Source organism: Desmodus rotundus, chromosome 1 (assembly GCF_022682495.2).
Source record: "Desmodus rotundus isolate HL8 chromosome 1, HLdesRot8A.1, whole genome shotgun sequence".
Lineage (NCBI taxonomy): Eukaryota > Metazoa > Chordata > Mammalia > Chiroptera > Phyllostomidae > Desmodus > Desmodus rotundus.
In genome coordinates, this window is record NC_071387.1 from 118519296 (window position 1) to 118542586 (window position 23291).

Consider the following 23291-nt stretch of genomic DNA (forward strand, 5'->3'; position numbering starts at 1 on the left):
TCACAGTTCTGGAGGCTGGGAAGTCTAAGATCAAGGTGCTGGCAGATCCAGTGTCTGGTGAGGACCCACTTCCTGGTTCATACATGATCATCTCATTGTATCCTCCCATGTGGAAGGGACAGAAGACCTCCCTGGCATCTCTTTTATGAGGACACTAATGCCATTCATGAGGGCTCCACCCTCGTGACCCAATCACCCTGGAAAGGTCCCAGCTCTAAGTACCATAGCATTGGGGGTTAAGATTTCAACATAGGAATTTTGAGGGGACACATTTAGTCTATAGCAGACATCACAGGCCTCCAGATGTGGTACCCTGAGGAGGATACACCATCATCTAGGCGGTTTTCTGGCCGAAAGTGGAAAACCTGAATCATACCATGAAGAAACATCAGACGAGCTCAAAATGAGGAGCATTCTATGGGGGGCGGGGGTTTCTAGCCTTAAAAAGTGGCAATGCCGTAAATATCAAAGCAGACTATGGAACTGCTGCAGATCAAAGGGAACTCAGAGGGACATGACAACACAAAAACCGTCCTGCTCTCGGACTGGACGCTCTACAGAAAGGGGAAGAGCTGTAAAAGACATTGGGGGCAGCTGACAAAATTGGAATATGAATGATAGAATAAATAAAAGTATTTGTCCCAATGTTAAATGCTGTGATTTTTTTATTTTTAAAAGATTTTATTTATTAGAGAGAGGGGAAAGGAAGGAGAAAGAGAGGGAGAGAAACATCAGTGTGTGGTTGCCTCTTGTGCGCCCCCTACGGGGGGCCTGGCCCACGACCCAGGCGTATGCCCTAGACTGGGAATTGAACCTGCAACCCTGTGGTTCGCAGGCTGGCACTCAATCCACTAAATCACACCAGCCACGGCAATGCTGTGATTTTTGTAACTATAATGTGATCGTATAAGAGAATATCCCTATTCTTAGGAAATAATCACTGAAGTATTTTGAGATAAAGGGCCATGGTGTTTGTGACTTTCCCTCAAACAGTTTGGGGAGAAGCTATCTCTCCCATATAGATAGATTGGGGTGGGGGGGAGGAAAAGTTACAAATAATAAAGGAAACGGTAAAATGTTAACATGTCATCTGAGTAAAGGGTATATAGATCTTTTGTTTTAGTTTTGCAACTTCTCTGTAAGTTTAAAACTACTTCAAAATAAAAAGCTCTTTTTAGAAAAAAACATTTATGAGACAATTGAGAAACTTGAACAATGACTAGATATGAGATGAGATACAGAATAATTGTTAATTTGGGGAGTCATCATGATACTGGGGTGATGCTGAAGGAGGAGAGTTGTAGTCTCACTGGCACCCACACAGCATTTGTGCATTGAATTCTACCATATCTGGGATTTACTGGAAACCACGAGCAGGGCTGGGGCGGGGTGGGCTCGGGTGAAACGGGATCCCATGAGTGGATAGTGGGTGGCGCTGGGGGGTGGGCACGTGGCTTCTTTGTACCATCTCTCTGTTTTGTAGGTTTGAAATTTTTCCACAGAGCAAATAAAGGAACAAAGACAAATATAAAGAAAGGATCGTTTGTGCAAATTTTATTTAAGGAGTCAAAGTATTTCATGTACATTCCAGTGCAGGTCTTGAATTATTTGTATTGTTTTAAATTACTTCTTTTTTTAAATTTGTATTTCCACCTTATTAATACATTGTTTGCTTTCCTTTCAGAAAGCCATCATTCCTCTGCAATCAGTGAAGTAATAGAAATGGAATTGCCAATGGAAGGTTAGAAAAACAAAGCATTTTATTATATACACATGTTTTTTTCAGTCTACAATATTTTACAGAGAACACGCTCTTTCAAACCCATGTTTGAAAATAAAGAAGGGGACTTCCTGGTGTGCTTTCTTAGAAAACTGACTGAGTCCTAAGATGTAATGTTATTTTTTAAAGATTTTATTTGTTTATTTTTAGAGAGAGGGGAAGGGAGAGAGAAAGAGAGGGAGAGAAACATAAATCTGTGGTTGCCTCTTGAGAGCCCTCTTCTGGGGACATGGCCAGCAACCCAGGCATGTGCCCTGCCTGGGAATCGAACCAGTGACCCTTTGGTTCACAGGCCAGTGCTCAATCCACTGAGCCACACCAGTCAGAGAATAAGATGTAACGTTAGGAACGCTCTCACTCTCTTACTTCCTTATCTCTAAGTGATTCTGCTTAAAACACCTGGATGTAGAAGTTAAGTGGTTAAAAAAAGTCAGCACTGGCGCCATTTTTTGCTTTATTTCATTTTGTCTTTTCAATGGGCATGCCCAAATTCTTCTGAACTGAGTTGAAAAGTATTATAGGAAATTCTTTTTTTTATTCTCACCCTAGGATATGTTTAATGATTTTAGAAAGAGGAAGCAGAAGGAGAGAGAGAGAGAGAAACATGGATGGGTTGCCTCCTGTACTCACCCCAACTGGGGATCCAACCCGCAACCTTTCCATCTACGGGAAGATGCTCCAACCAACTGAGCCACCCTGCCACAGCTTAGGAAATTCTTGAATTAGAACTAAAATTTTATAATACTTCCGTTCACTTATGAATCTTGAGCCTCATACTGAAGGCCTGAACTCTTAAAATGGTTTGTATATGTCCCCAGTAACATTAATAAAGTAAACTTCCTCTCCCAATCTAGAGGCGTGGAACGTCTTTGTCACTTTACAGGCAAGACGACCTTGTTTTCAGGAGTTGTGCATCTGTCTTAGCAGGAAAATGATCTGTATTTCTCTCTAAGTCAAAAGCATTCTCCAAGGAGCTGACTTGCAGTCTTTTTATTTTATATTTTAATCATTTTTTATTGTTATTCTATTACAGTTGCAGTCTTTTTAATAGCTTCTCAGACTTGGGGTCTGGGGTTCTTTATTGAGGACGACAGTTCCCATGGCCCCCTGAGCCATTTGTCCAGTCCGCTGACCTAAAAGAATCTGGATAGATTTTGCCAGAGGACACACTGCACTCCAGTCTGGTCTTAGAATTGCTCGTTCGCTCATAGCATTAGTCGTTTGAACTTAATTGCTTTAAACCAAGAGAACAAGTTAATTCTGTCATTATTTAACTTCTGTTTATTTTTATGAATTATATACAGGGTCCTGCAGAAGTAACGCCTGCTTGAGTGTGGTTGGTAGGGTAATAATGTGGGTGTGGTAATTTATAGTTTTAATTTGAACATTTCATCTAAAATGTCATGTGGTGTGCTTGAGTGTGATATTGTTTTGTTACAGAATTACATGCTTATGGTTTTGTAATAAAAGATTTTGTAATAAAAAAGGGGCATTATTTGTGCAGGACCCTGTATATATATATATTTTTTAATTGTGGTAAAAACCACATAACATAAAATTTACCATCATAACTGCTGTTAAATGTGCAGTTCAGTACTGGCCGAGCCCTAAGTGTTGAGTATGTTCACGTGGTTGTGAAACAAAGCCTGAGAACTGTTCATTTTGCGACTCTATTCCATTAAAGAACCCCTTCCCTCCTGCCCTGGCACCCCGTTCTGCTTTGTCTCTGTGGATTTGACTCCTCTAGAAGCCTCATGTAAGCGGAACTTTATAGTATTTGTCCAACTGTGACTGACTTATTTCACCGAGCATAATGCCTCGGGTCCATCCATGCCAGAGCATGTGACAGAATTCTCCCATTTATTTTTTTGTTTTTCTCTTTTGCTTCAGTGCTGTCTCTGATCCTCTCTAAATGTGAGGGAGGACAATTATTTTGAATTCCGTTGAAATCTGTTCCTCCCCTATAACATTTTACTTCCCTTTTTTAAAGCCTAAGATGTTGTTTGGTCATTTTTTTTAATGGATAGGTTATATTTAGGAAAAGAACATACGTAAGAAACAGTATTAGAATTGGTGTTGAGTGAGGTCAGGAAGACTTCATTGAATGTTGGCCTTTGAATTACTTTATTTCTGAAGACATTTTTATTATCACACTATAGTGGGAAGCCCATTTTTGATAAAGCTGAATTAGCTTGATTTCTTTTTTCATTTTGAAATAATTATAGATTCACAAGACGCTGCAAGAATAGTACAGAGAGGTCCTGTATCCCCTCACCCATTCTGCCCCAGGGTTACATCTCACATAACAATAGTACAATAGCAAGACAGCTAAAATCAGTTTTGAGTTCTCGTCTTTCTTCCTTTGCTAACAATTAATGTAAGCTTTGCCAGATCTTTCCCAAATAAGCCAGTGTTAAATGAGGTGATCTAACCAGGTTTTTATCCGCACGTAAAACGTAGTAATCTGTCATAATTCTTGTCCACCAGAGAACTCGGCTGTGCTTCTGTGCAACGTAGACTGTGCACAGCCAGGGGCTGCCAGCAGGGTCAGAGCGGAGCTGTTAACCAAAGCAGGCAGCTCTTTCTTTATCCTGGTAATTCCTGATGACAGCAAGAAAAGCTCAAATAGAAGGATATTCGGTGTCCATTAGTGCGGGTAACTCCGTGTTATTGGATAATGTCTAAAAGTTTCTTATTTCCTCTTACCCCTTACCAGATTATCCTTTATTACCCTTTTATCCCTTCTAAAATTAAAGTTACCTGTATTAAGTACAAAATGTATTTAAAATTACAGGATAAGCTACATTTTTTGTGTAAGAGCAGTAAAATGTTGGAACATGAGAATACATAATAATGAATGTCATTTTAGAAATTTTTTTTTCAAGATTCGACTCAGCTTGTCCCTTCAGAATCGAATGAGGACCCTGAAGCCAAGGTGAAAGTTGAAGGTTAGTTGCTGAAAGCTTCCTCACGTTCACACTGCTAAGTACAGTTTTCATTTCTTAAAGCATTATTGCGGGGGAAAGATGGAAACTGATGTGTGTGCATGTATGACGAGAGCAGCACGTGTTCCCATCAAGTACACGGTGCTTTGGGCTTTTTAGACTTTGAATTAGGGCATGCAGATTAGCAACTGGGCCACGGGGGGGGGGGGGTGGGGGGGCAAATGGCACTCCATCCCACTGAGAATGAAATGAAGGGGGAGGGGCAGAGGAGGGGGCGGGGAAGGAAGGGGCCGGTTCACTCAGAAATGTTCCTCTCTTACTGGAGTGTGACCAACAGCTCAAAAGTTACAACCAACCAGGCCTGGAATCAGTGAGCTCAGTTTAAGTGCAAGTATCAGAGTAAGTAAACTTGAAAGTGTGATTTTAAAAAGATTTATACAAACCACTATGTAAGATTATTTTCTTTAAAATACAACCTGTTTGGTTTTTTTTAATGTGGCATAATATTTTATTAAAACTAAATCTTTTTTTTAAATTAAATTTATTGGGGTAACTGTATTTTTTGTTTGATGTTTGTGTAAAAACTACACCTAATAGTTATAAACATATTCTAAGGGTATTCTTTACAATTAAAAATTCTTAAAAACATTTTTTATTCATACAAATGAGACCATTTATCCTGGAGTTTGTGGATTTTCAACCCATTTGGTTAAAAGAATGTACCTATTTTCTTTCACTGTGATCCACTTAATAATTTGCTAAAAACATTTTTATCTCTGATGCTGGAATATATGAGCTGATCCATAGTGTCTTCCTAATATGAGAAGTTCTTTTATTTTATGTATTTAGGAATGTTAATGAGGTCTCAGAATTAAGGTCATTAGGTATATAATTCTATCTTAACATTTAATAGAATCTCACTTATATGAACAGATGTGATTTTGAACTAGGAAAATCTGAATTATAAAATAGCATTAGTAAAATCTGAATTATAAAATAGCAATTTTATCATTTTCCCATTGGAAACGTGATTTAACAAGAAGTATTTGGGTGATAGTATACCCAAATCGTGCTTTGAAAGTAAACATTTATGCCCTCAAAGTTGTATTTACTTTTTTTTTTTTGAGTGAGTCCTTTCTATTTATATATAATAATACTTCCCTTGAAACATCACAGTGTCTGAACTGGTTTTGCCACGACGGGAAATTTTGAGATTGAATGCATATTCGCATCCTAATTTGATTGTTCCGATGTACTTCACTTTTTTGAATTCTAAAAATGGTTTCATTAAGTTGATTATTTTAGGGGGAAGAAAACCTCTCTTGTCATTTATAACAGAGAAAAAGTAGGGGCAATATAAGTGCCCAGCAGGTAGAGAATGGCTCGTGGTGATCCATTTGGAAAAATGCTCACGTACGTTCAGCAAGAAACCAAACAGTCTGGCTCAGGACAAACTGTACACAAATCAGAGGGGACTAAGAGACGTCACGGTGTACTGTGGGAATCTCAATTTTGTTTAGAAAAATTAGTGTACTGGCTTCCGGTCAGGATGGCAGAGTAGGAAAACACTGTGCTCGCCTCCTCCCACAACCACGTCAGAATTACAACTAAACTACGGAACAACCATCACTGAGAACCCCCTGACGGCTGGCCGAACAGGAGACTTATAACTAAGGATGTAAAGAAGCCACATTCAGACCGGTGTAGTAGGCAGAGATATAGAATGGGCTGGTCCCACACCTACATGTGGCAGTTTCAATCTGAAGGGATATCTTGGCTTCAGAGGTGCCCCCTGAGGAGCGAGGGATCCCAGCCCCACACCAGGCTCCCCAGTCCAGGGTTCCAGTGCCAGGAAGAGAAGTCCCTATAACTTCTGGCTGTGAAACCAGCGGAGGTTGTGGTTGAGTGAGACAGAGGGCGGCTGGAGTTACAGGTGTTCCTCTTAAAGAGTCTGCACATCGACTTACTCAGACTCACTGGCTCTGAGCTCCAGTGCTGGGCCAGCAGCTTAGAAGGCACCAGGGACGTATGGGAAGGGACTGAATTGTTTGGTTCCAGGACAAGAACTGGAGGGACAGCTTTCTCCCAGACAGAAGTGCTAGCAAGACACATTGCTCCTTTGTTGAGCTTTCCCTCTCCTCCCTCCCACCACAGCCCACAAGTACAGGCAAGGGCCCTGAGTCTCCATCAACCTGGCTAATACCCTTCGTCCTGACCTGTTGATTCCCTGAGACCCCCACCTACCCAACTTGCGGGCCCAAGCCTCTTTCACTGGCTTTTCCATGCAAATGGCCCATCTTTTGTCTTCACACTGCAGACTTTCCTAAAATCTCTCAAAGGTTCACCCAAACAAGCAGCATCTGGCCTCAGTGTGCCCGTATCTCTTGCTAAGCAGCCTCAAGCCTGGACTACCGGCAGCCAGCCTCAGTTTGCAGCCGAGCCTCTCCCAGGCAACTCCAAGCCCAGCACAAGTGACAACCATCTGCAGATCACTTCGAAGCTCATACCAAGTGGCCCCAGGCAGGGCACAGACAGTGGCTGAACTTGACCTGCACCAAAACGCCTCCTTAGAGGTCCCAGAACCAGCACACCTGGTGGCCATCTTCAGACCACGACAGAGCAGCACCCAACCACCTCAGCAAATGAACCTAAAGGGCAGACTCAGCAGCACCAGAGCCCTGCCGAAGTGAAGCTGGCTCCATAAGGTCACCCCTGCACAACAGCTCCTCCTCTGTTGTCTCAGCCAGTCCTCACAGCCGATCAGCCTGGGAGGCAGTCAACCTCCCACTGAAGTGCCAACAGCAGTCAAAACTCAACTACAACAGGAAGGCACATACAACACACAGAAGGGACACACCTGGAGCGGCAGCTCAGGTGACCAGGGAAACTTGCACCAGTTGGCCTGACAGGACACCTACTACATAAGACCATGCTACCAAGACTGGGAGACACAGAAGCTCTACCTAATATATAGAAAAAAACCCAAACATGCACACAGGGAGGCAGCCAAAATGAGGAGACAAACATGTCCCAAATGAAAGAATAGCACAGAACTCCAGAAAAAGAGTTGAACAAAATGGAGACAAGCAATCTACCAGATGCAGCATTCAAAACACTGAATATAAGGATGCTCAATGATCTCAGTGAGGACTTCAGCAAAGAGATAGGAAACAGCCCTGGCTGGTGTGGCTTAGGTGGTTGGAGCGTCGACCCATACACCAAAAGGTCAGGAGTTGGATTCCCAGTCAGGGCACATGCCAAGGTTGCGGGTTTAATCCCCATTCGTGCGTATGGGAGGCAACCGATTGATGTTTCTCTCTCTCACTTCCTTCTTCTCTCTTTAAAATCTATAAACATGATTTTTAAAAAGAGATAGGAAACATAAAAATGGAGATAGGAAACAAAAAAGAGCCACTCAGAAATGAAGAATACAATAACTGAAGTGAGAATACACTGCAGTGAATCGGCAGTGGATTAGATGATGCAGAGAATCAAATCAGTGATTTGGAAGATTAGGTCGCAGAGAACACCCGACCAGAGCAGCAAAAGGAAACAAGAATCCAAACAAATGATGGTACTTTAAGGGGCCTCTGTGACAACTTCAGGTGTACCAACAATCGCTTCAGAGGGGTACCAGAGGGAGAAGAGAGACTGCAAGGAATTAAAAACCTATTTGAGCCCTGGCTGGTGTAGCTCAGTGGATTGAGCGTGGACTGGGAACCAAAGGGTTGCCAGTTTGATTCACAGTCAGGGCACATGCTTGGGTTGTGGGCCAGGTCCCCAGGCCAGAGTGAACGAGAGGCAACCACACATTGATGTTTCTCTCCTTGTCTTCCCCTCTCTCTAAAAATGAATAAATAAAATATTTTTAAATAAACAAATACCTATTTGAAGAAATAATGACTGAAAACTTCCCTTACCTGGTGAATGAAATAGACATACAAGCCCAGGAAGCACAGAGAGCCCCAAACAAGATGAACCCAAAGAGGCCCACACCAAGACACACCATAATTAAAATGCAAAAAAATTAAACGTAAAGAGAGAATCTTAAAAGCAGCAAGAGAAAAGCAGTTAGTTACCTACAAGGGAGCTCCCATAACATTATCAACTGATTTCTCAAAAGAAACTTTGTGGGCAAGATGTGACTGGCAAGAAGGATTCAGTCATGAAAAGCAAAGACCTACAACCAAGATTACTCTACCCCAGTGATTTTCAACCTTTTTCATCTCATGGCACACATGAACTAATTACTAAAATTTGTCAGCACACCAAAAACTATTTTTTGCCAATCTGACAAAAATAATAGGTATAATTTTGATTAATGCACACTGGACAACTGTTGTTGTATTGGCTGTTGTCATTTTTTTTATTTGACAGTCTACAGGAAAAGAGGTTAGTGTCCCTGACTGAATAGTAAGGTATTGCGTGTTTTAAAGTTTTCTGCAGAACACCACTTGAAAATCACTGCTCTACCCAGCAAAGCTGTCATTTAGTATTGAAGGACAGATAAAGAGCTTCTCAGATAAGAAAAAGCTAAAGGAATTCATGACCACCAAATCAGTATTACAAGAAATGTTAAAGGAACTTCTTTAAGAAGGAGGTGGAGGAGGAGGAGATCAAAAACTGAATAATAAAATGGCAATAGCTACATATCTATCAACAGTTAATTAAAATGCAAATGGATTAAACGTGCCAATCAAAAGACATAGAGTGGCTGAATAAATAAGAAAATAAGATGCTTGCATCTGGTGTCTTCAAGAGACTCACTTCAGATCAAAAGCCACATACAGGCTGAAAGTAAAGGGGTGGAAAAAGATATTCCATGAAAATGGAAACGAAAGAAAATCTGGGGTAATAATTCTCATACCAGACAAAACAGACTTTAAAACAAGGCTATAAGAAGAGACAAAGAAGGGGGTGGTAGGGAGGGGTGGGGGGGAAAGCAGAAAACTCTACTTGAACAATTTTAAAAAATGTTAAAAAAAAGAACAGTCCAACAATAACCAGCAGGGAGGGAGCAGTGGGGGGAGAAAAAAAAAAGACACACAAAGAAGGACCCAGCAATTCCGCTTCTGGGTATTTATCCAAAGAAACCTTAAACACTAATTCGAAAAGACATATGCATCCCTATGTTTACTGCAGCATTATTCACAATAGCCAAGATGTGGAAGCAACCCAAGTGTCTGTCAATAAATAAAGTAACTTTGCATATACGATGCCACAAAAAAGAGTGAAATCTTGCCATCTGCATGGATGGGCCTAGAGGGGGTTTATTAGGCGAAGTGAAATGAGTCAGAGAAAGACAAATACCACGTGATACCACTTATGTGTGGAATCTAAAGGACAAATGAACAAACAAAACAGAAACTCATAGATACAGAGAACATTTTGATGGTTGCCAGGTGGGAGGGATGTTGAAGGAAGGGGTGAAAAAGGGGGCGGGATTACGAAATACAGATTGGTAGTTACAAAATAGTCATGGGGATGTAGTCCAGGGAATATAGTCAATAATAATGTAATAACTATGGTGTCAGATGGGTACTAGATTTATTGGGTAAACATGTCATAAGCTATATAAATGCCTAATTACTATGTGGTACACCTGAAACCAATATATTTGTATGTCAACTGTAATTGAAAAATAAAAAAAATGTTTAAAAATTAATATATAGGAAAAAATACATAAAAGAAAATGCAAAAAGAACTATATGCAGGATTCAACTTTTCCTCCTTTTACCCTCCCTATTTCCCTAATTCTCCACAGCAAGCATATACTACTTAAGCATTAAGGGGGAAAATTCAGCTATCGGTCTGCTCTGTGCAAATGGACAGCTTCTGCTGTGCCTTTGCCCTGACAGCCTTCCTAGAAATTCTGCGTGACGTTGTCAGGCTAACTGAGCGCCAAGGAGATGCCACTTCTCCCAAGATGATGTCCCCGACCCCCAGATATTAGTGAGGTTGGACTCGTGCTCATTCATCTGTACTTAAAGTCAGCGGGGCTGGAGTAGGTTTATGGATAACATGTATGACCAAGTTGCAGAGTCATCATAGGGCATCCATGTGGCGTCAGGTTCCACCATTCTGAGCCGTACAGTTTTCTTTCCTTAAAGTTCCACCAAAGGAACCCCTTAAGTTAATTACAAAATATTTTGTTGAGGTGAAATTAACATAACATAGAATTGACCATTTTAGAGTGAGCAGTTCAGTGGCACTTAGCGCATCCAGAGTTCCGCAACCAGCACGCCTCTCTGTAGTTCCAGAACATGTTCGTCTCCCCGAAGTAAAGCCCCGCACCCACTGAGCCATTCCTCCCCTCCCCACTCCCACTCAACTGACTAACCCCTGCCGGCCAGCAGTTTACTTTCTGTCTGTCCATTCACCTCTTCTACGTATTTCATATCGATGGAATGGCACAGTATGTGACCTTTTGTGTGGGGTTTCTTTCACTTAAAACCTTCGGGGTTTATCCATGTTGCTGCATATGTCAAACTGCCTTTTCAAGTCTGAATCATTAGCATCGAAGTCCAGCAGTGATCTGCATGCGGGAAGGGTTCCCCAAGGCAGCCTCCATACTGAGCCGCATCAGGGTTGCACAGGACGTGTAGGCTGGGCCAGCCTTTTGTTCTGGACAGAACTTTTTAAAAGACTTAGCCATGAATTAGCCCTGGCTGCTGAGGCTCGATGGATTGTCAGCCTATGAACTGAAAGGTTGCTGGTTTGATTCCCAGTCGGCACATGTCTGGGTGGTCGTCCAGGGCCCGGGTTGGGGGTGTGCAAGAAGCAACCAGTTGATGGCCTCTCTCTCACATCCATGTTTCTCTCCCTTTCTTTCTCCCTCCCTCCCCTCTCTCTAAAAATAAATAAATAAAAAAAAAAGAATTAACCATAAACTATTTGGCAATTAAGTTAGCTACTAAGAAGCATGCATCTAGCAAAGGGCTAAAAGCTTTGGAAGTCCATGGTAGGAGCATTCGCATCCTTCACCTGACGAGAATGATCGTGATGGCTCATAGAATGCGAGCCTCGTGAACAGTTTTAAACTAACTCACAAGGCTGTTGAGCAGTCAGTTCAAAAAGAGTCATTGTTTACAAAACATGAGAGTTTTCCAGGAGTTAAGACCTGGACCCATTAGTGAAAATGCCATCCATTTATTTGAAATATGTAGGGTAATTAAAATGGATTAACTGCCCATTTATCACTAATTATAATTGGATTGTGATCAGTTTTTAAATTGTGCTTCCTGCGTTTTGTGACTGATGTTCATGTATCGAGGAGTCAGTGTAAATGGTGAAACATTAGCCCTGTGCGAGAACACACTGCCGCCCCTCTGGCCCCGCGCTCCCCAAGACCGCACCACCCTGGGCCGGCCCCGCGCGTTTGTGGCTCGGGGCGCGCGGAGCGCTCTCAGCGTGTCTCGAGGGGACGGGGACACCTCGCGGCCCCGTCCGTCGTCCCGTCCTGTGGAGCCTGACTGTTAAGAAGCAGACCTTCCAGGATGTATTGGATCAGAAAAATGACTGACTTGGAGGAGAAGAGCGGCACGTTGGCCACATTCCTTCAGAAACACGGGTCTGACTGCGGGAAAGCCTCTTCGGACGGGCCATCCCGGGGGCCAGCTCTGAGTTCCCGGCAGGGGCCAGACGGGAACCGCGTTTCTCACCTAGAGCTTGAGTGAACGCTGTGTTTATTGTTTGATGAAAAACGTGCTGATGGCAACTCCGCTTTGACCGTCAACACTGACACTTCTGTGACTACGTAAAACCGTATCTCTTGGGATGTCTGTCTGCTACTTAAATGTCCCCTTGGACACATTTATATGTATTATTTCCTATTTTCCCCCTTTAAACTGAGACTAACAACAAAAGTCAGTACTTCTAAACGTCCTTCATTTAATATCTAATTAGACCGGCTGAGGCAGAGGGGCTGCGAACTGCATAGAAGCAATGTGCCCTTTCCCCCCCGACGTCACCGTTAAACTGCGAAGACGCGAATATCAACTAGTGCCGGGCATCTGGCCTTCCTCCAGCTAAACGTTCTCAGCATTTAAAAGAACTCATTCTGGGCTTCTGAGTAATGGCACTTTGACATTTTTAGAGGAGAATTGGCCTAATTTTCTGTAAGTTCTAAATTTTAATTTCTGTCTTAAGGAAACATAAATTCATCCAGTACTTCAAGTTCTGCAAAAGGTGTTGAAGATCTTAACATCGTTCAGGTGACAGTTCCAGGTATGGAAGTTTATCTGGCTTTATCGTAAGTAATGTTATATTTTTTAATTTTGTTAGATTTTAACCATTTTGTGACATGAATTAGTCTCTCGGAATTGTAGCGTCTTCTGTTTTCTTTTGTTCTTCTTATTCACCCTGGCAACTACGGGATGACAATTCAGGGATAGAAAATACGCCGCCGATCCCCACACACTGAGTGTCTCGCTTAGAGCAAACACTGATAATCAGATATATTGCCCTCCCAACCATACCCTGTGTTACGTGGAAAACGCATAACACCAGACAACTCCAGGCATTAGCTACCATTGAATTAGAGTTGGCCACAGAGGTGAAATTTATGTCCTGCCCATCAAGTAATCTCCTTTTCTGAGTAAGGGTATGTAAAGTATACTTGGAGAGATACAACAGAATCTATACAACTATGCTACAACTAACAGCATAGTTCCTCTGGAGAAGGAAACTGAGAGCTGAGATAGGGGTGGAAGAAAGGCGTTTCACTATATACTATTTTAAATCTCTTTTTGGGGGTATATTTTATTGATAATGTTATTACAGTTGTCCCAATTTCTCCCCCTCTGCGCCCCTCTGCCCTGTACCCTCCTTCCCTCCAGCAATCCCCCCTTTAGTTCATGTCTATGGATTGTGCATATAAGTTCTTTGGCTTCTCCATTTCCTGTACTATTCTTAACATCCCCCTGTCTGTTTTGTACCTACCAGTTATGCTTTTTAATCCCTGAACCGTTTCTACCATTCTTCCCCTTCCCAGCTGATAACCCTCCAAATGATCTCTATACCTATGAATCTGTTCTTGTTCTACTTGTTTGCTTAGTTTGTTTTTTTTTTTTTGGGGGGGGGGGTTAGATTAAGTTGTTCATAGTTGTGAATTTGTTGCCTTTTTAATGTCCGTAGTTTTGATCTTTTTCTTTTTCTTAAATAAGTCCCTTTAACATTTCATGTAATAATGGTTTGGTCATGATGAACTCCTTTAGCTTTACATTGTCTGGGAAGCACTTTATCTGCCCTTCCATTCTAAATGATAGCCTTGCTGGATAGAGCAATTTTGGATATAAGTCCTTGCTTTTCATGACTTTAAATACTTCTTGAAAGTCCCATCTTGCCTGTAAGGTTTCTTTTGAAAAATCAACTGATAGTCTTGTGGGAACTCCTTTGTAGGTAACACTTTTCTTTTCTCTTGCTGCTTTTAAGATACTCTGTTTATTTTTAACCCTTGGCATTTGAATTATGATGTGGCTTGGTGTGGTCCTCTTTGAGTCCAACTTATTTGGGCCTCTCTGTATGTCTATTTCCTTTGCCATATAGGGGAAGTTTTCTTTCATTATTTTTTCAAATAAGTTTTCAGTTTTTGCTCTTCCTCTTCTGCTTCTGGCATCCCTATAATTTGGATGTTGGCACATTTGGAGATGTCCCTGAGTCGTCTTATACTGTCCTACTTTTTTTTTTAATTCTTGTTTCTTCTCTCTGTATGTGTTGAATGTTTATTTATTCCTTATGTTCCAAATCATTAATTTGAATCCCAGCTTCCTTCCCTTCACTGTTGTTTCCCCGTAGATTTTTCTGTATTTCACTTAGTGTAACCTTCATTTCTTCCTTTATATTGTTGCTTTACTCAGTGCGTTGTTGAAGCATCCTGTTCACCAGTGTTTTGAACTCTGCATCTGATAGTTTGGCTATCTCCATTTTGTTTAGTTCTTTTTCTGAGGTTTTGTTCTGTTCTTCCATTTGGGCCATATTTCTTCGTCTCCTCAATTTGGCAACCTCCCTGTGTTTGTTTCTGTGTATTAGACAGAGCTGCTTTGACTCCTTGTAAAAGGCACCTGTAAATTGTATGGGTCAGAGCCTTAGGTAATCGCCAGGTTGAGGCAATCTGCTTCACCACTTTGTGGCTCTGTGTCAGCAGAGGGCTCAGAGAGGGGACTGTGCTGCTGCCCGGCTTCTGGGGGTTTGCCTGGCACTTGCCCCATTTCCCTCAGGGATCTCTTGTTCCCAAGGTATCCCTCCCAATTTTATTCCAGCACACCTGAATGTGGGACTCACCATTCCTGTTCTGCTGCCAATGCCACCACTGCCTGTCCATGCCATACTGTGTCTCCTCTCCTCTCCATGCCATCTTTGTGTCTCCAACCCCCCTACCCATCTGGATGATTGTGGCTTCTTTAAATCCTTCGTTGTTGGACTACCATACAGTTTGATTTTCTGACAGTGCTGGGTGTTGTTTTGAGATTTAGTTGTAATTCTTTTGGGGTTGCACTAGGAGGTGAAGTGTGTCTACCTATGCCTCCATTTTGACCAGAAGGCCTCTGTTTTATATCTCTTGAATTTTGAACCATGTAGTTTCTTTATTTATTCAAAATTAAATTTAAAAAAAGTTTAAGTATTGAAAAATATTCTTTTCTAATCTTAATACATCTTATTCCTTTTACATGTCATACTGCATTGGCTAGGATTTCTATTATGATGTTGAAGAGTAATGGTGAAAGTAGACATCCTTGTCTTTCACAATATTGAAAATGTTCCAAATGTTCCTGAAAGGAATATGTAGTATGTTTATACAGAGTTATAATTTTGAAAAGTCTATACTATCTGTGATGGCTTCCATTTACAAATTTCTAAAATGCTTAATTTTGGCTAAAACTGAACTGAATGATAAGCCAGGTAAAATGATTTTTCGTATGCTAATGAGCATTTCCTTTAAACAGCTTTCTTGAGAGCAAATATATTAATAATCCTCGTTTGCTTATTTGCTTAATTATTTTTAGACAGTGAGAAGGAAAGGTCATCAAGCATTGAAAAGATAAAACAACTCAGAGAACAAGTCAATGACCTCTTTAGCCGAAAATTTGGTAAGTTTTTATAACATTACATATCCAAATTGTATATATTTGCAATATTCCTTTTATAAATAACTTTTTAAAAGATTTTATCTTTTAGAGAGAGAGAAAGGAAGCAGAAAGAGGGAGAGAAACATCGATCGGCTGCCTCTTGCACATCCCCAAGTTGGGACCCAGCCCACAACCCAGGCTTGTGCCCTTCACCGGGTGACCTTTCAGTTCACAGTCCAGCAGTCAACCCACTGAGGCACACCAGCCAGGGCTTGCAATATTCCCTTTTCATTGAATACTGTAGCTAAGAAACTGATCTTTGCGTGAAGGAGCAATGATCAAAATTAGTGTGTATTTTTACTGAAGAGGTTTTACGTGGAAACACTGATTACAATAATAATAATAGCCATCTTTGATTTACTGCATTCTTACCATGGCTGAGTATTGTTTTTAGTGCTCAACACGTGATTAAACATTTAATCCTCACAAAACCCTTTTTCAGTAGATACTATGATATTACTTATTTAATGGACAGAAAAACTGAGTCTGCTATACCACCCATTGCCAACTTCAAAATCAGTAGGATTCTTCATACATCACAGTACTACTGGAAATTAAAGTAAGAATGGCTGACCACCAGTGCTGCTCCTTGATACGAATGATTTTTAAATCTTGACCTTAAAGATAAAACACACTTTGGGTAAGTAAATGACGAACACAACGAATTTTTTGCTGTTTATCTCATCACAGGTGAAGCCATTGGAGTGGATTTCCCCGTGAAAGTTCCCTACAGGAAGATCACGTTCAACCCCGGCTGCGTGGTCATCGATGGCATGCCCCCGGGGGTGGTGTTCAAAGCCCCTGGCTACCTGGAAATCAGCTCCATGCGAAGGATCTTGGACGCCGCAGAATTTATCAAATTCACAGTCATCAGGTGAGTGAGAGGTCCCCTCTTGGTCGTGAGAATGAATCTGCAGACAGTAACTTGACCAAAGTGGACGAGCGGGGACACCCCAGGAGGTGGGCGAGGGGTCCCTGAGTCAACTACTGTGACAAGCTGCCTCTCAATTCATTTTATCACACTCTGCTTCTGTGAGCTGTACGTCCCTGTTCCTGTTTCTTGGTGATCGTGGGCAGCCTGTCTCAGTTTCATCTGTGGAGCATAGAGTTGGCACCCACGAAGGTTTGTCAAATAGAACTAAATGAACATTGTTGTATTCACCAATATCTCTTTCTCTTCAGACCTCTTCCAGGCCTGGAGTTCAGCAATGGTGAGTATCTGGGGGTGGTGACATCATTCCAGCAACCCTGTGCAGTGGGAAGTGTCGGTGGGAACTGACCACAGGGCCCTTGCTTCTTGAGCCGTAGAGCAAAGCATGCTGCTCTTTATACACATTTTATTTTTCCTGCCAGTTGGAAAGTCTTGTAATTCTGTTCCTTGAATTTTATTAGCCAGGCATTTTTTTTCACATATCAGTTTGAGGTAGCTCGCTGCACAGAAGACTGTGTGTGTGTGTGAGCCCTTCGTGGTCCCGGCTCATATCGTGATACTGAGCTACTCCATCTCAGTTGGTACATAGTGACTGCTTGGCCCCCCCCAGCCCCACCCCCTGGGGCTCCCAGCCCCAAACTCCCACAGTTCAGAACCAAAAGGGGTACTGCCTGGCACAGCAGGTGCTCCCACAGTCCCCGCTACCCCGCCCCAAGTGTTGAGGTTGACATCTGTTCTCGTGAGCAGTGCCCCAGGCACTCTGCTGGGTAAATAAATATGCTGCATGTCTCCCCTGGAATTCTTGCAAGCCAGTCAGCGTCCTGTGTATGAGTGAGGCAGAAGGTGTAGAGATGTTCTCAAGAGCTTGGATTACTAGGGAACCTCCTCAAAGTTTGGAAACTTAAGTATCCTTTTCAAATGCACAATTATTACTCCTAAATTCCTCCCATTCTAAATGATTGCTTACATTTTTAATAACTTCATTGAGGCGTAATTTACATGCCAGAAAATTCACTTGTTTAGAGTGTACATAATTCAGTGGTTTTTAGTAAATTTAGGGAGCTGTGCAGCTATCACCATAATGTGATATTAGAACTTTGCCATTACCCCCCAGAATATTCCTCCCAACCGTTTTCAGTCACTTCCCATTCCCACCCCAGCCCCAGGCGGGCCAACCACTAAGTGGACATCCCGTCTCTGCATATATTTTCTTTCTTTTTTTAATTTGATGTCAAGTTCAAGCATTTAATTTTCTACTGAAAGACTCCCAAAAGTAAGTTTCTGTGTCTGTGTTCTCGGAGTAAAGCTCGCCTGCCCCGCGGCCAGGGCCTTTAAATTTAAAGCAAGTAAGCCCTGCGTGGCCCCGCGGCGACCCCGGTGTCTTTGTGCCTCACAGCAGGTGAACTACACACCTTCTGTGCTCGTTCCCTTCTCTGAGTCCAAAGTTCTCGTGAGAATCAAATGAAGAAAACCTGTTAAATGCAAATACACTTTCATATCATTCCTGTTTAAACCCAATGTGGCGAATAGAGCTACTTGTTGAACTTCACCAAAGATGTCTATTGTTTGGCTCCTATACCTTTTCAAATTGGAAATTAGTTGCCGATATTAAAAAGCCAGGGGCTTTTTCATGAAAATCAATTTCCAGGCTTTCTTTAGAAATCTGAAGCTCTGGCCTCAGAGGGCCCATTCCCCTCTGGCGGGAGTTTGCTGGGGCTGAGTGTCAGCCGTCCCTCTCTGCAGGCGGGGGTTACTCTCCAGTTAACCATGCCCCCTAGCCGCTTTCTCTCTCCCATTTATCATCATGCTTTTGCGGCTGCTTTTATAATAGTAGAGTTAAAAGAAAAGTGAAACATATTTGTCTCCACGTCTCTCTCAAAAGTGGGAAAAAGAAAGATAGACCAAGAAGGCCGTGTATTTCAAGAAAAGTGGGAGAGAGCGTATTTCTTCGTAGAAGTGCAGAATATCCCTACGTGTTTAATATGCAAACAGAGCATGTCTGTGTCAAAAGAATACAACCTTAGACGCCATTACCAAACCAACCACAGTAAGCACTATGACCAGTATACCGAGAGGATGCGTGACGAGAAGCTTCATGAGCTGAAAAAAGGACTCAGAAAGTACCTCTTAGGGTCATCAGAAATTTTGTGTCCTGAGCAAAAACAAGTATTGGCAAACGTGAGTCCACACGAAAATGCTGCCGTGCAGCCTGTAGAAGATGTGACTGGGAACCTGTGGGAGAAGTTACGTGAAAAAATCAGATCATTCGTGGCATACTCTATTGCGATCGATGAGATCACAGATATTAATAATACCACCCAGTTGGCCATATTCATCCGTGGCGTCGATGAGAACTTTGACGTGTCCGAAGAACTTTTGGATACGGTGCCCATGACAGGTACCAAATCTGGGAATGAGATATTTTTGCGTGTTGAGAAAAGCCTTAAAAAGTTTAACATTGACTGGTCAAAACTAGTAAGTGTGGCCTCCACTGGCACCCCTGCCATGGTAGATGCGAACAATGGGCTTGTTACAAAACTGAAGTCCAAGGTGGCCATGGTTTGCAAGGGTTCGGATCTGAAATCCATATGTTGCATTATTCACCCGGAATCACTTTGCGCTCAGAAGTTAAAGATGGACCACGTCATGAATGTGGTGGTTAACTCTGTGAACTGGATATGCTCCCGCGGACTGAACCACAGCGAGTTTACCACTTTGCTCTATGAACTGGACAGCCAATATGGCAGCCTTCTGTACTACACAGAGATCAAGTGGCTCAGTCGTGGGCTGGTGCTGAAGAGATTTTTCGAATCGTTGGAAGAAATTGATTCCTTCATGTCATCCAGAGGAAAGCCCATTCCTCAACTGAGCTCTCGAGACTGGGTCAAAGACTTGGCCTTCTTGGTTGATATGACAATGCATCTGAACACTCTAAACGCATCTCTCCAAGGGCATTCCCAAATCGTTACACAAATGTATGACTTCATTCGGGCGTTTCTGGCAAAACTGTGCCTTTGGGAAACTCACCTGGCGAGGAATAACCTGGCCCACTTTCCCACACTGAAGTCGGTTTCCAGAAGTGAAAGTGATGGCCTGAACTACATTCCCAAAATTGTGGAATTAAAGGCTGAATTCCAGAAAAGACTGTCTGACTTCAAACTCTATGAAAGCGAACTGACCCTGTTCAGCGCCCCGTTCTCCGTGAAGATCGAGAGCGTGCACGAAGCGCTGCAGATGGAGGTCATCGACCTGCAGTGCAACACGGCGCTGAAAAGCAAGTATGACAAGGTGGGGGTCCCGGAGTTCTATAAATGCCTCTGGGGTAGCTACCCGAAGTATAAGAACCACTGCGCAAAGATTCTGTCCATGTTCGGGAGCACCTACATTTGTGAGCAGCTGTTCTCCATTCTGAAGCTGAGTAAGATGAAGTACTCCTCCCAGTTAAAGGACTCGCAGTGGGACTCCGTCCTCCACATCGCGACATGAAGAACACGCTTCTGGCAGTTCCCCGAGGGGCAGGAGACTGCAATCCTCCAGGCCCGAGGGATTTTGAGACGGGGGAGTGAATTATTAAATGTTTCTGTTTTTCAGTGGTTTTCACTATGACTTGGGAACAGAATTTGCAGTATCATACCTGTTTTTTAACGATATTTTATGCTTCACTATAGTCCAGTAAAAATCAAGAAAGTTTTCTTGTATTTCTAGGAGTTGACTTTTCTTATGCCTGGCCTGTGTCACTCACTCACATACTTGCTTCATGCCTGTAGCCATTGGGGTGGCATCTCCAGGTTTAAGTAAGTCAACAGAGAACAGGGCGATAGACGGATGTGTGTATTTATTGAGGGGCACATACACGCACACATTTATCACCCCCCCTTCAGATGGTGTCCCTTGTGACCTAACATGATTCCCAGTTTAAGAAGAGTTGTTTGGAAACGTATTCACAGACTGTAGTATCCCTGTGTTATCAGCTTCTGCCTCCATAGGACCCCAGAAAGGTAGAGCTTAAAGTGGAAGACCCCAAAACAAATAACATGTGCCTTGAAAAGGCAGAGAAAGTTGAATCCTACCCCTATTTGTATTTTTTTCAACTTCGTTGTGAAATAATTCAAATTTATAGAAAAGCTGCAGCGGTGAAAATAGTATGCCTGACAGCCAGATGCTCACACTCAGCGTTTTACCCCTGTGTTCTGGCACTCGTTTGCCTTCTCCCCATCTCTGTCGTGTGTACAATGGTGCCTTCAAGTGTATAAGTGAGTAACTGTAATGTGTGTATAAACGTCTGTGCATAATTTTTATGAACATTTGAGGGAAAGTTGTGCACATCATTTACCCCTAAATACTTTATGGAATATTTTCTAAGAATAGGGATATTCTTGCCCTGACCAGTGTGGCTCATTTGTTTGGGTGTCGTCCTGCAAAGAGAAAGGTCGCTGGTTCGATTCCTGGTCAGGGTTCATGCCTGGGTTGCAGGCCTGCGGTTCCCCTTTGGGGCACATGTGAGAGGCAGCCAATTAATGTTTCTCTCCCTCTCTTTCTCCCTCCCTTCCCCTCTAAAATAAATAGCCCTGGCTGGTGTGGCTCAGTGGATTGAGCACCAGCCTGTGAACCAAATGGTCGCAGGTTCAATTCCCAATTAGGGGCACATCCCTGGGCTGCAGGCCAGGTCCCCAGTAGAGGGCACATGAGAGACAACCACACATTGATGTTTCTCTCCCTCTCTTTCTCCCTCCCTCCCCCCCTGCCTAAAAATAAATACAATAAAATCTATTTAAATAAATAAATAAATAAAATCTTTTTAAAAAATAGAGATATTTGCCCTGGCTGGTGTGGCTCAGTGGATTGAGCACAGGCCTGTGAACTGAGGGGTCGCCGGTTCGATTCCTGGTCGGGGCGCATGCCTGGGTTGCGGCCAGGTCCCCAACAAGGGGCACATGAGAGACAACCACACATTGATGTTTCTCTCCCTCTCTTTCTCCCTCTCTTCCACTCTCTAAAATACATAAATAAAATCTTTTTTTAAAAATAGAGATATTCCCTTAACATTACCAGGATTTAGTTACCAACTCCAGTATATCGGACATTGATGCAATACTTTCATCCGTTTTACCATTCATACTCCAACTTCGTCAGCTGATCCAGTAATGTCCTTGTTTTATAGCATTTTCCCCATGGCAGGTTGCCATTTGAAAGTGTGTTGTGTGTGTGTGTGTGTGTGTATCTGTGTTCTTAGTCTCTATTTGTCATTGGAACTAGTAACCCCAAATTGTGAATACTTTGGGTTGTAGGAATTAATCTCATTAGGGCACAAACAGGCTAAGGACCCTGATCTGGTGGCCCATGCAGGAAGCAGTGGAGAAGGAGGCTCTAATAAAAGTGAGGGGAGGCTGCAGGAGGGAGAGACCATAATCTGCAGGTGGTTACCTGACAAGGCACCCAGCACCAGGTGGAGCCTGAATGCTTGTCCTCAGACATGGTAGTTCCTGTCTTTGGAAGGTTGACGGCAGGTATGACTGGGTCCCACTAGCTCAGAAACTTACTTCCTGGGGAAGAGACCCAGGATGGACTGATTTATGGGGATGGGGGGACCAGGTCCTGGCGTACTTGAGCAGATGTGGACCCCGGATATCAGAAGTGGGGCCCTGCATTAACCAGACCTGCCTGAGATTTGGAATCTTGAATAACCTTCAAACAACACTGGTTGGCTGGCAGGGAAAGCTCAGCCTCCCCATTTTAGAGACAGACAGCTGAGGTGCAGAGTGGTTGACAGGCCTGCCCCGGGCCACACACCCAGTAGAGGAGTCTTCAGGACTCAAACCCAGGTTTGTGTGACTCCAAAGCTCACATTCTTTTTCCTTTTCTAAGTGGCCACTGTGCCTGACGTGGAGACTGCTGTACAGCCTCAGCTCACCTGTTGTGTGTGTGGCTCCCTGGTGGTTAGCCCATTGGTGACAGGCAAGGGACAGCCGGGGCTGCCTTCTCCTGACTGGGCCATTCGTGGGGTGCTTTGAATTAACTCCTAAGGCCCCTAGATTCCTTCTTTGCCCTGCAGTGTGTGTTGGCACCTGGGTGGCTTGACCAGCACTGTCACTCATGTGACTACGGAAAATGACTGAACGAGCGGGGTGGTTTTCAGCAGTCGTGGTGATGCAGTGTCTATGAATGGGAGCGCTTTGGGGTGCTGTGGTCACAGAGATGGGGAAGGGCTCAGCCCAGGATCTGGGGCCTGGATTTGGTAGGTCCCTGTCAGCTCATGGGGCAGGGGTGGCCATGTGTCCCAAGGCCCTGTATTCCTATCCAGGGTGAGCAAAGAGCTACTTACTCCTCCAACACAGGAAACAGACGTGGGGGCTGCGGAGGGCTCTGGAAGCTGTCCCACATCACACTGTCCTCTGAGTGTCCCTCAACCACGGCCCCGCAGGGCCAGGATAATGTGGGTCCAATAGGGCTTTGGAGTCAGAAAGCCCAGCTCCACCTCCCAACTCTGCCACCTACTTGCCCTGCTCCCT

At 43.2% G+C, this 23291-nt stretch overlaps 1 protein-coding gene across 1 annotated transcript in view; it reads left to right on the forward strand.

Moving 5' to 3' along the window:
• LOC112314830 (general transcription factor II-I repeat domain-containing protein 2B) overlaps positions 1-20480 on the forward strand; it is a 62536-nt gene extending 42056 nt beyond the window's left edge. Inside the window, exons 10-16 of the mRNA XM_053929856.1 lie at positions 1685-1741; positions 4666-4728; positions 12874-12951; positions 15729-15812; positions 16542-16725; positions 17034-17062; positions 18665-20480. Coding sequence (XP_053785831.1) covers positions 1685-1741; positions 4666-4728; positions 12874-12951; positions 15729-15812; positions 16542-16725; positions 17034-17062; positions 18665-20268 — 2099 coding nt within the window. The 3' untranslated portion in view covers positions 20269-20480. The remainder of the gene's footprint in view (positions 1-1684; positions 1742-4665; positions 4729-12873; positions 12952-15728; positions 15813-16541; positions 16726-17033; positions 17063-18664) is intronic.
• Positions 20481-23291: the final 2811 nt, after the last annotated feature.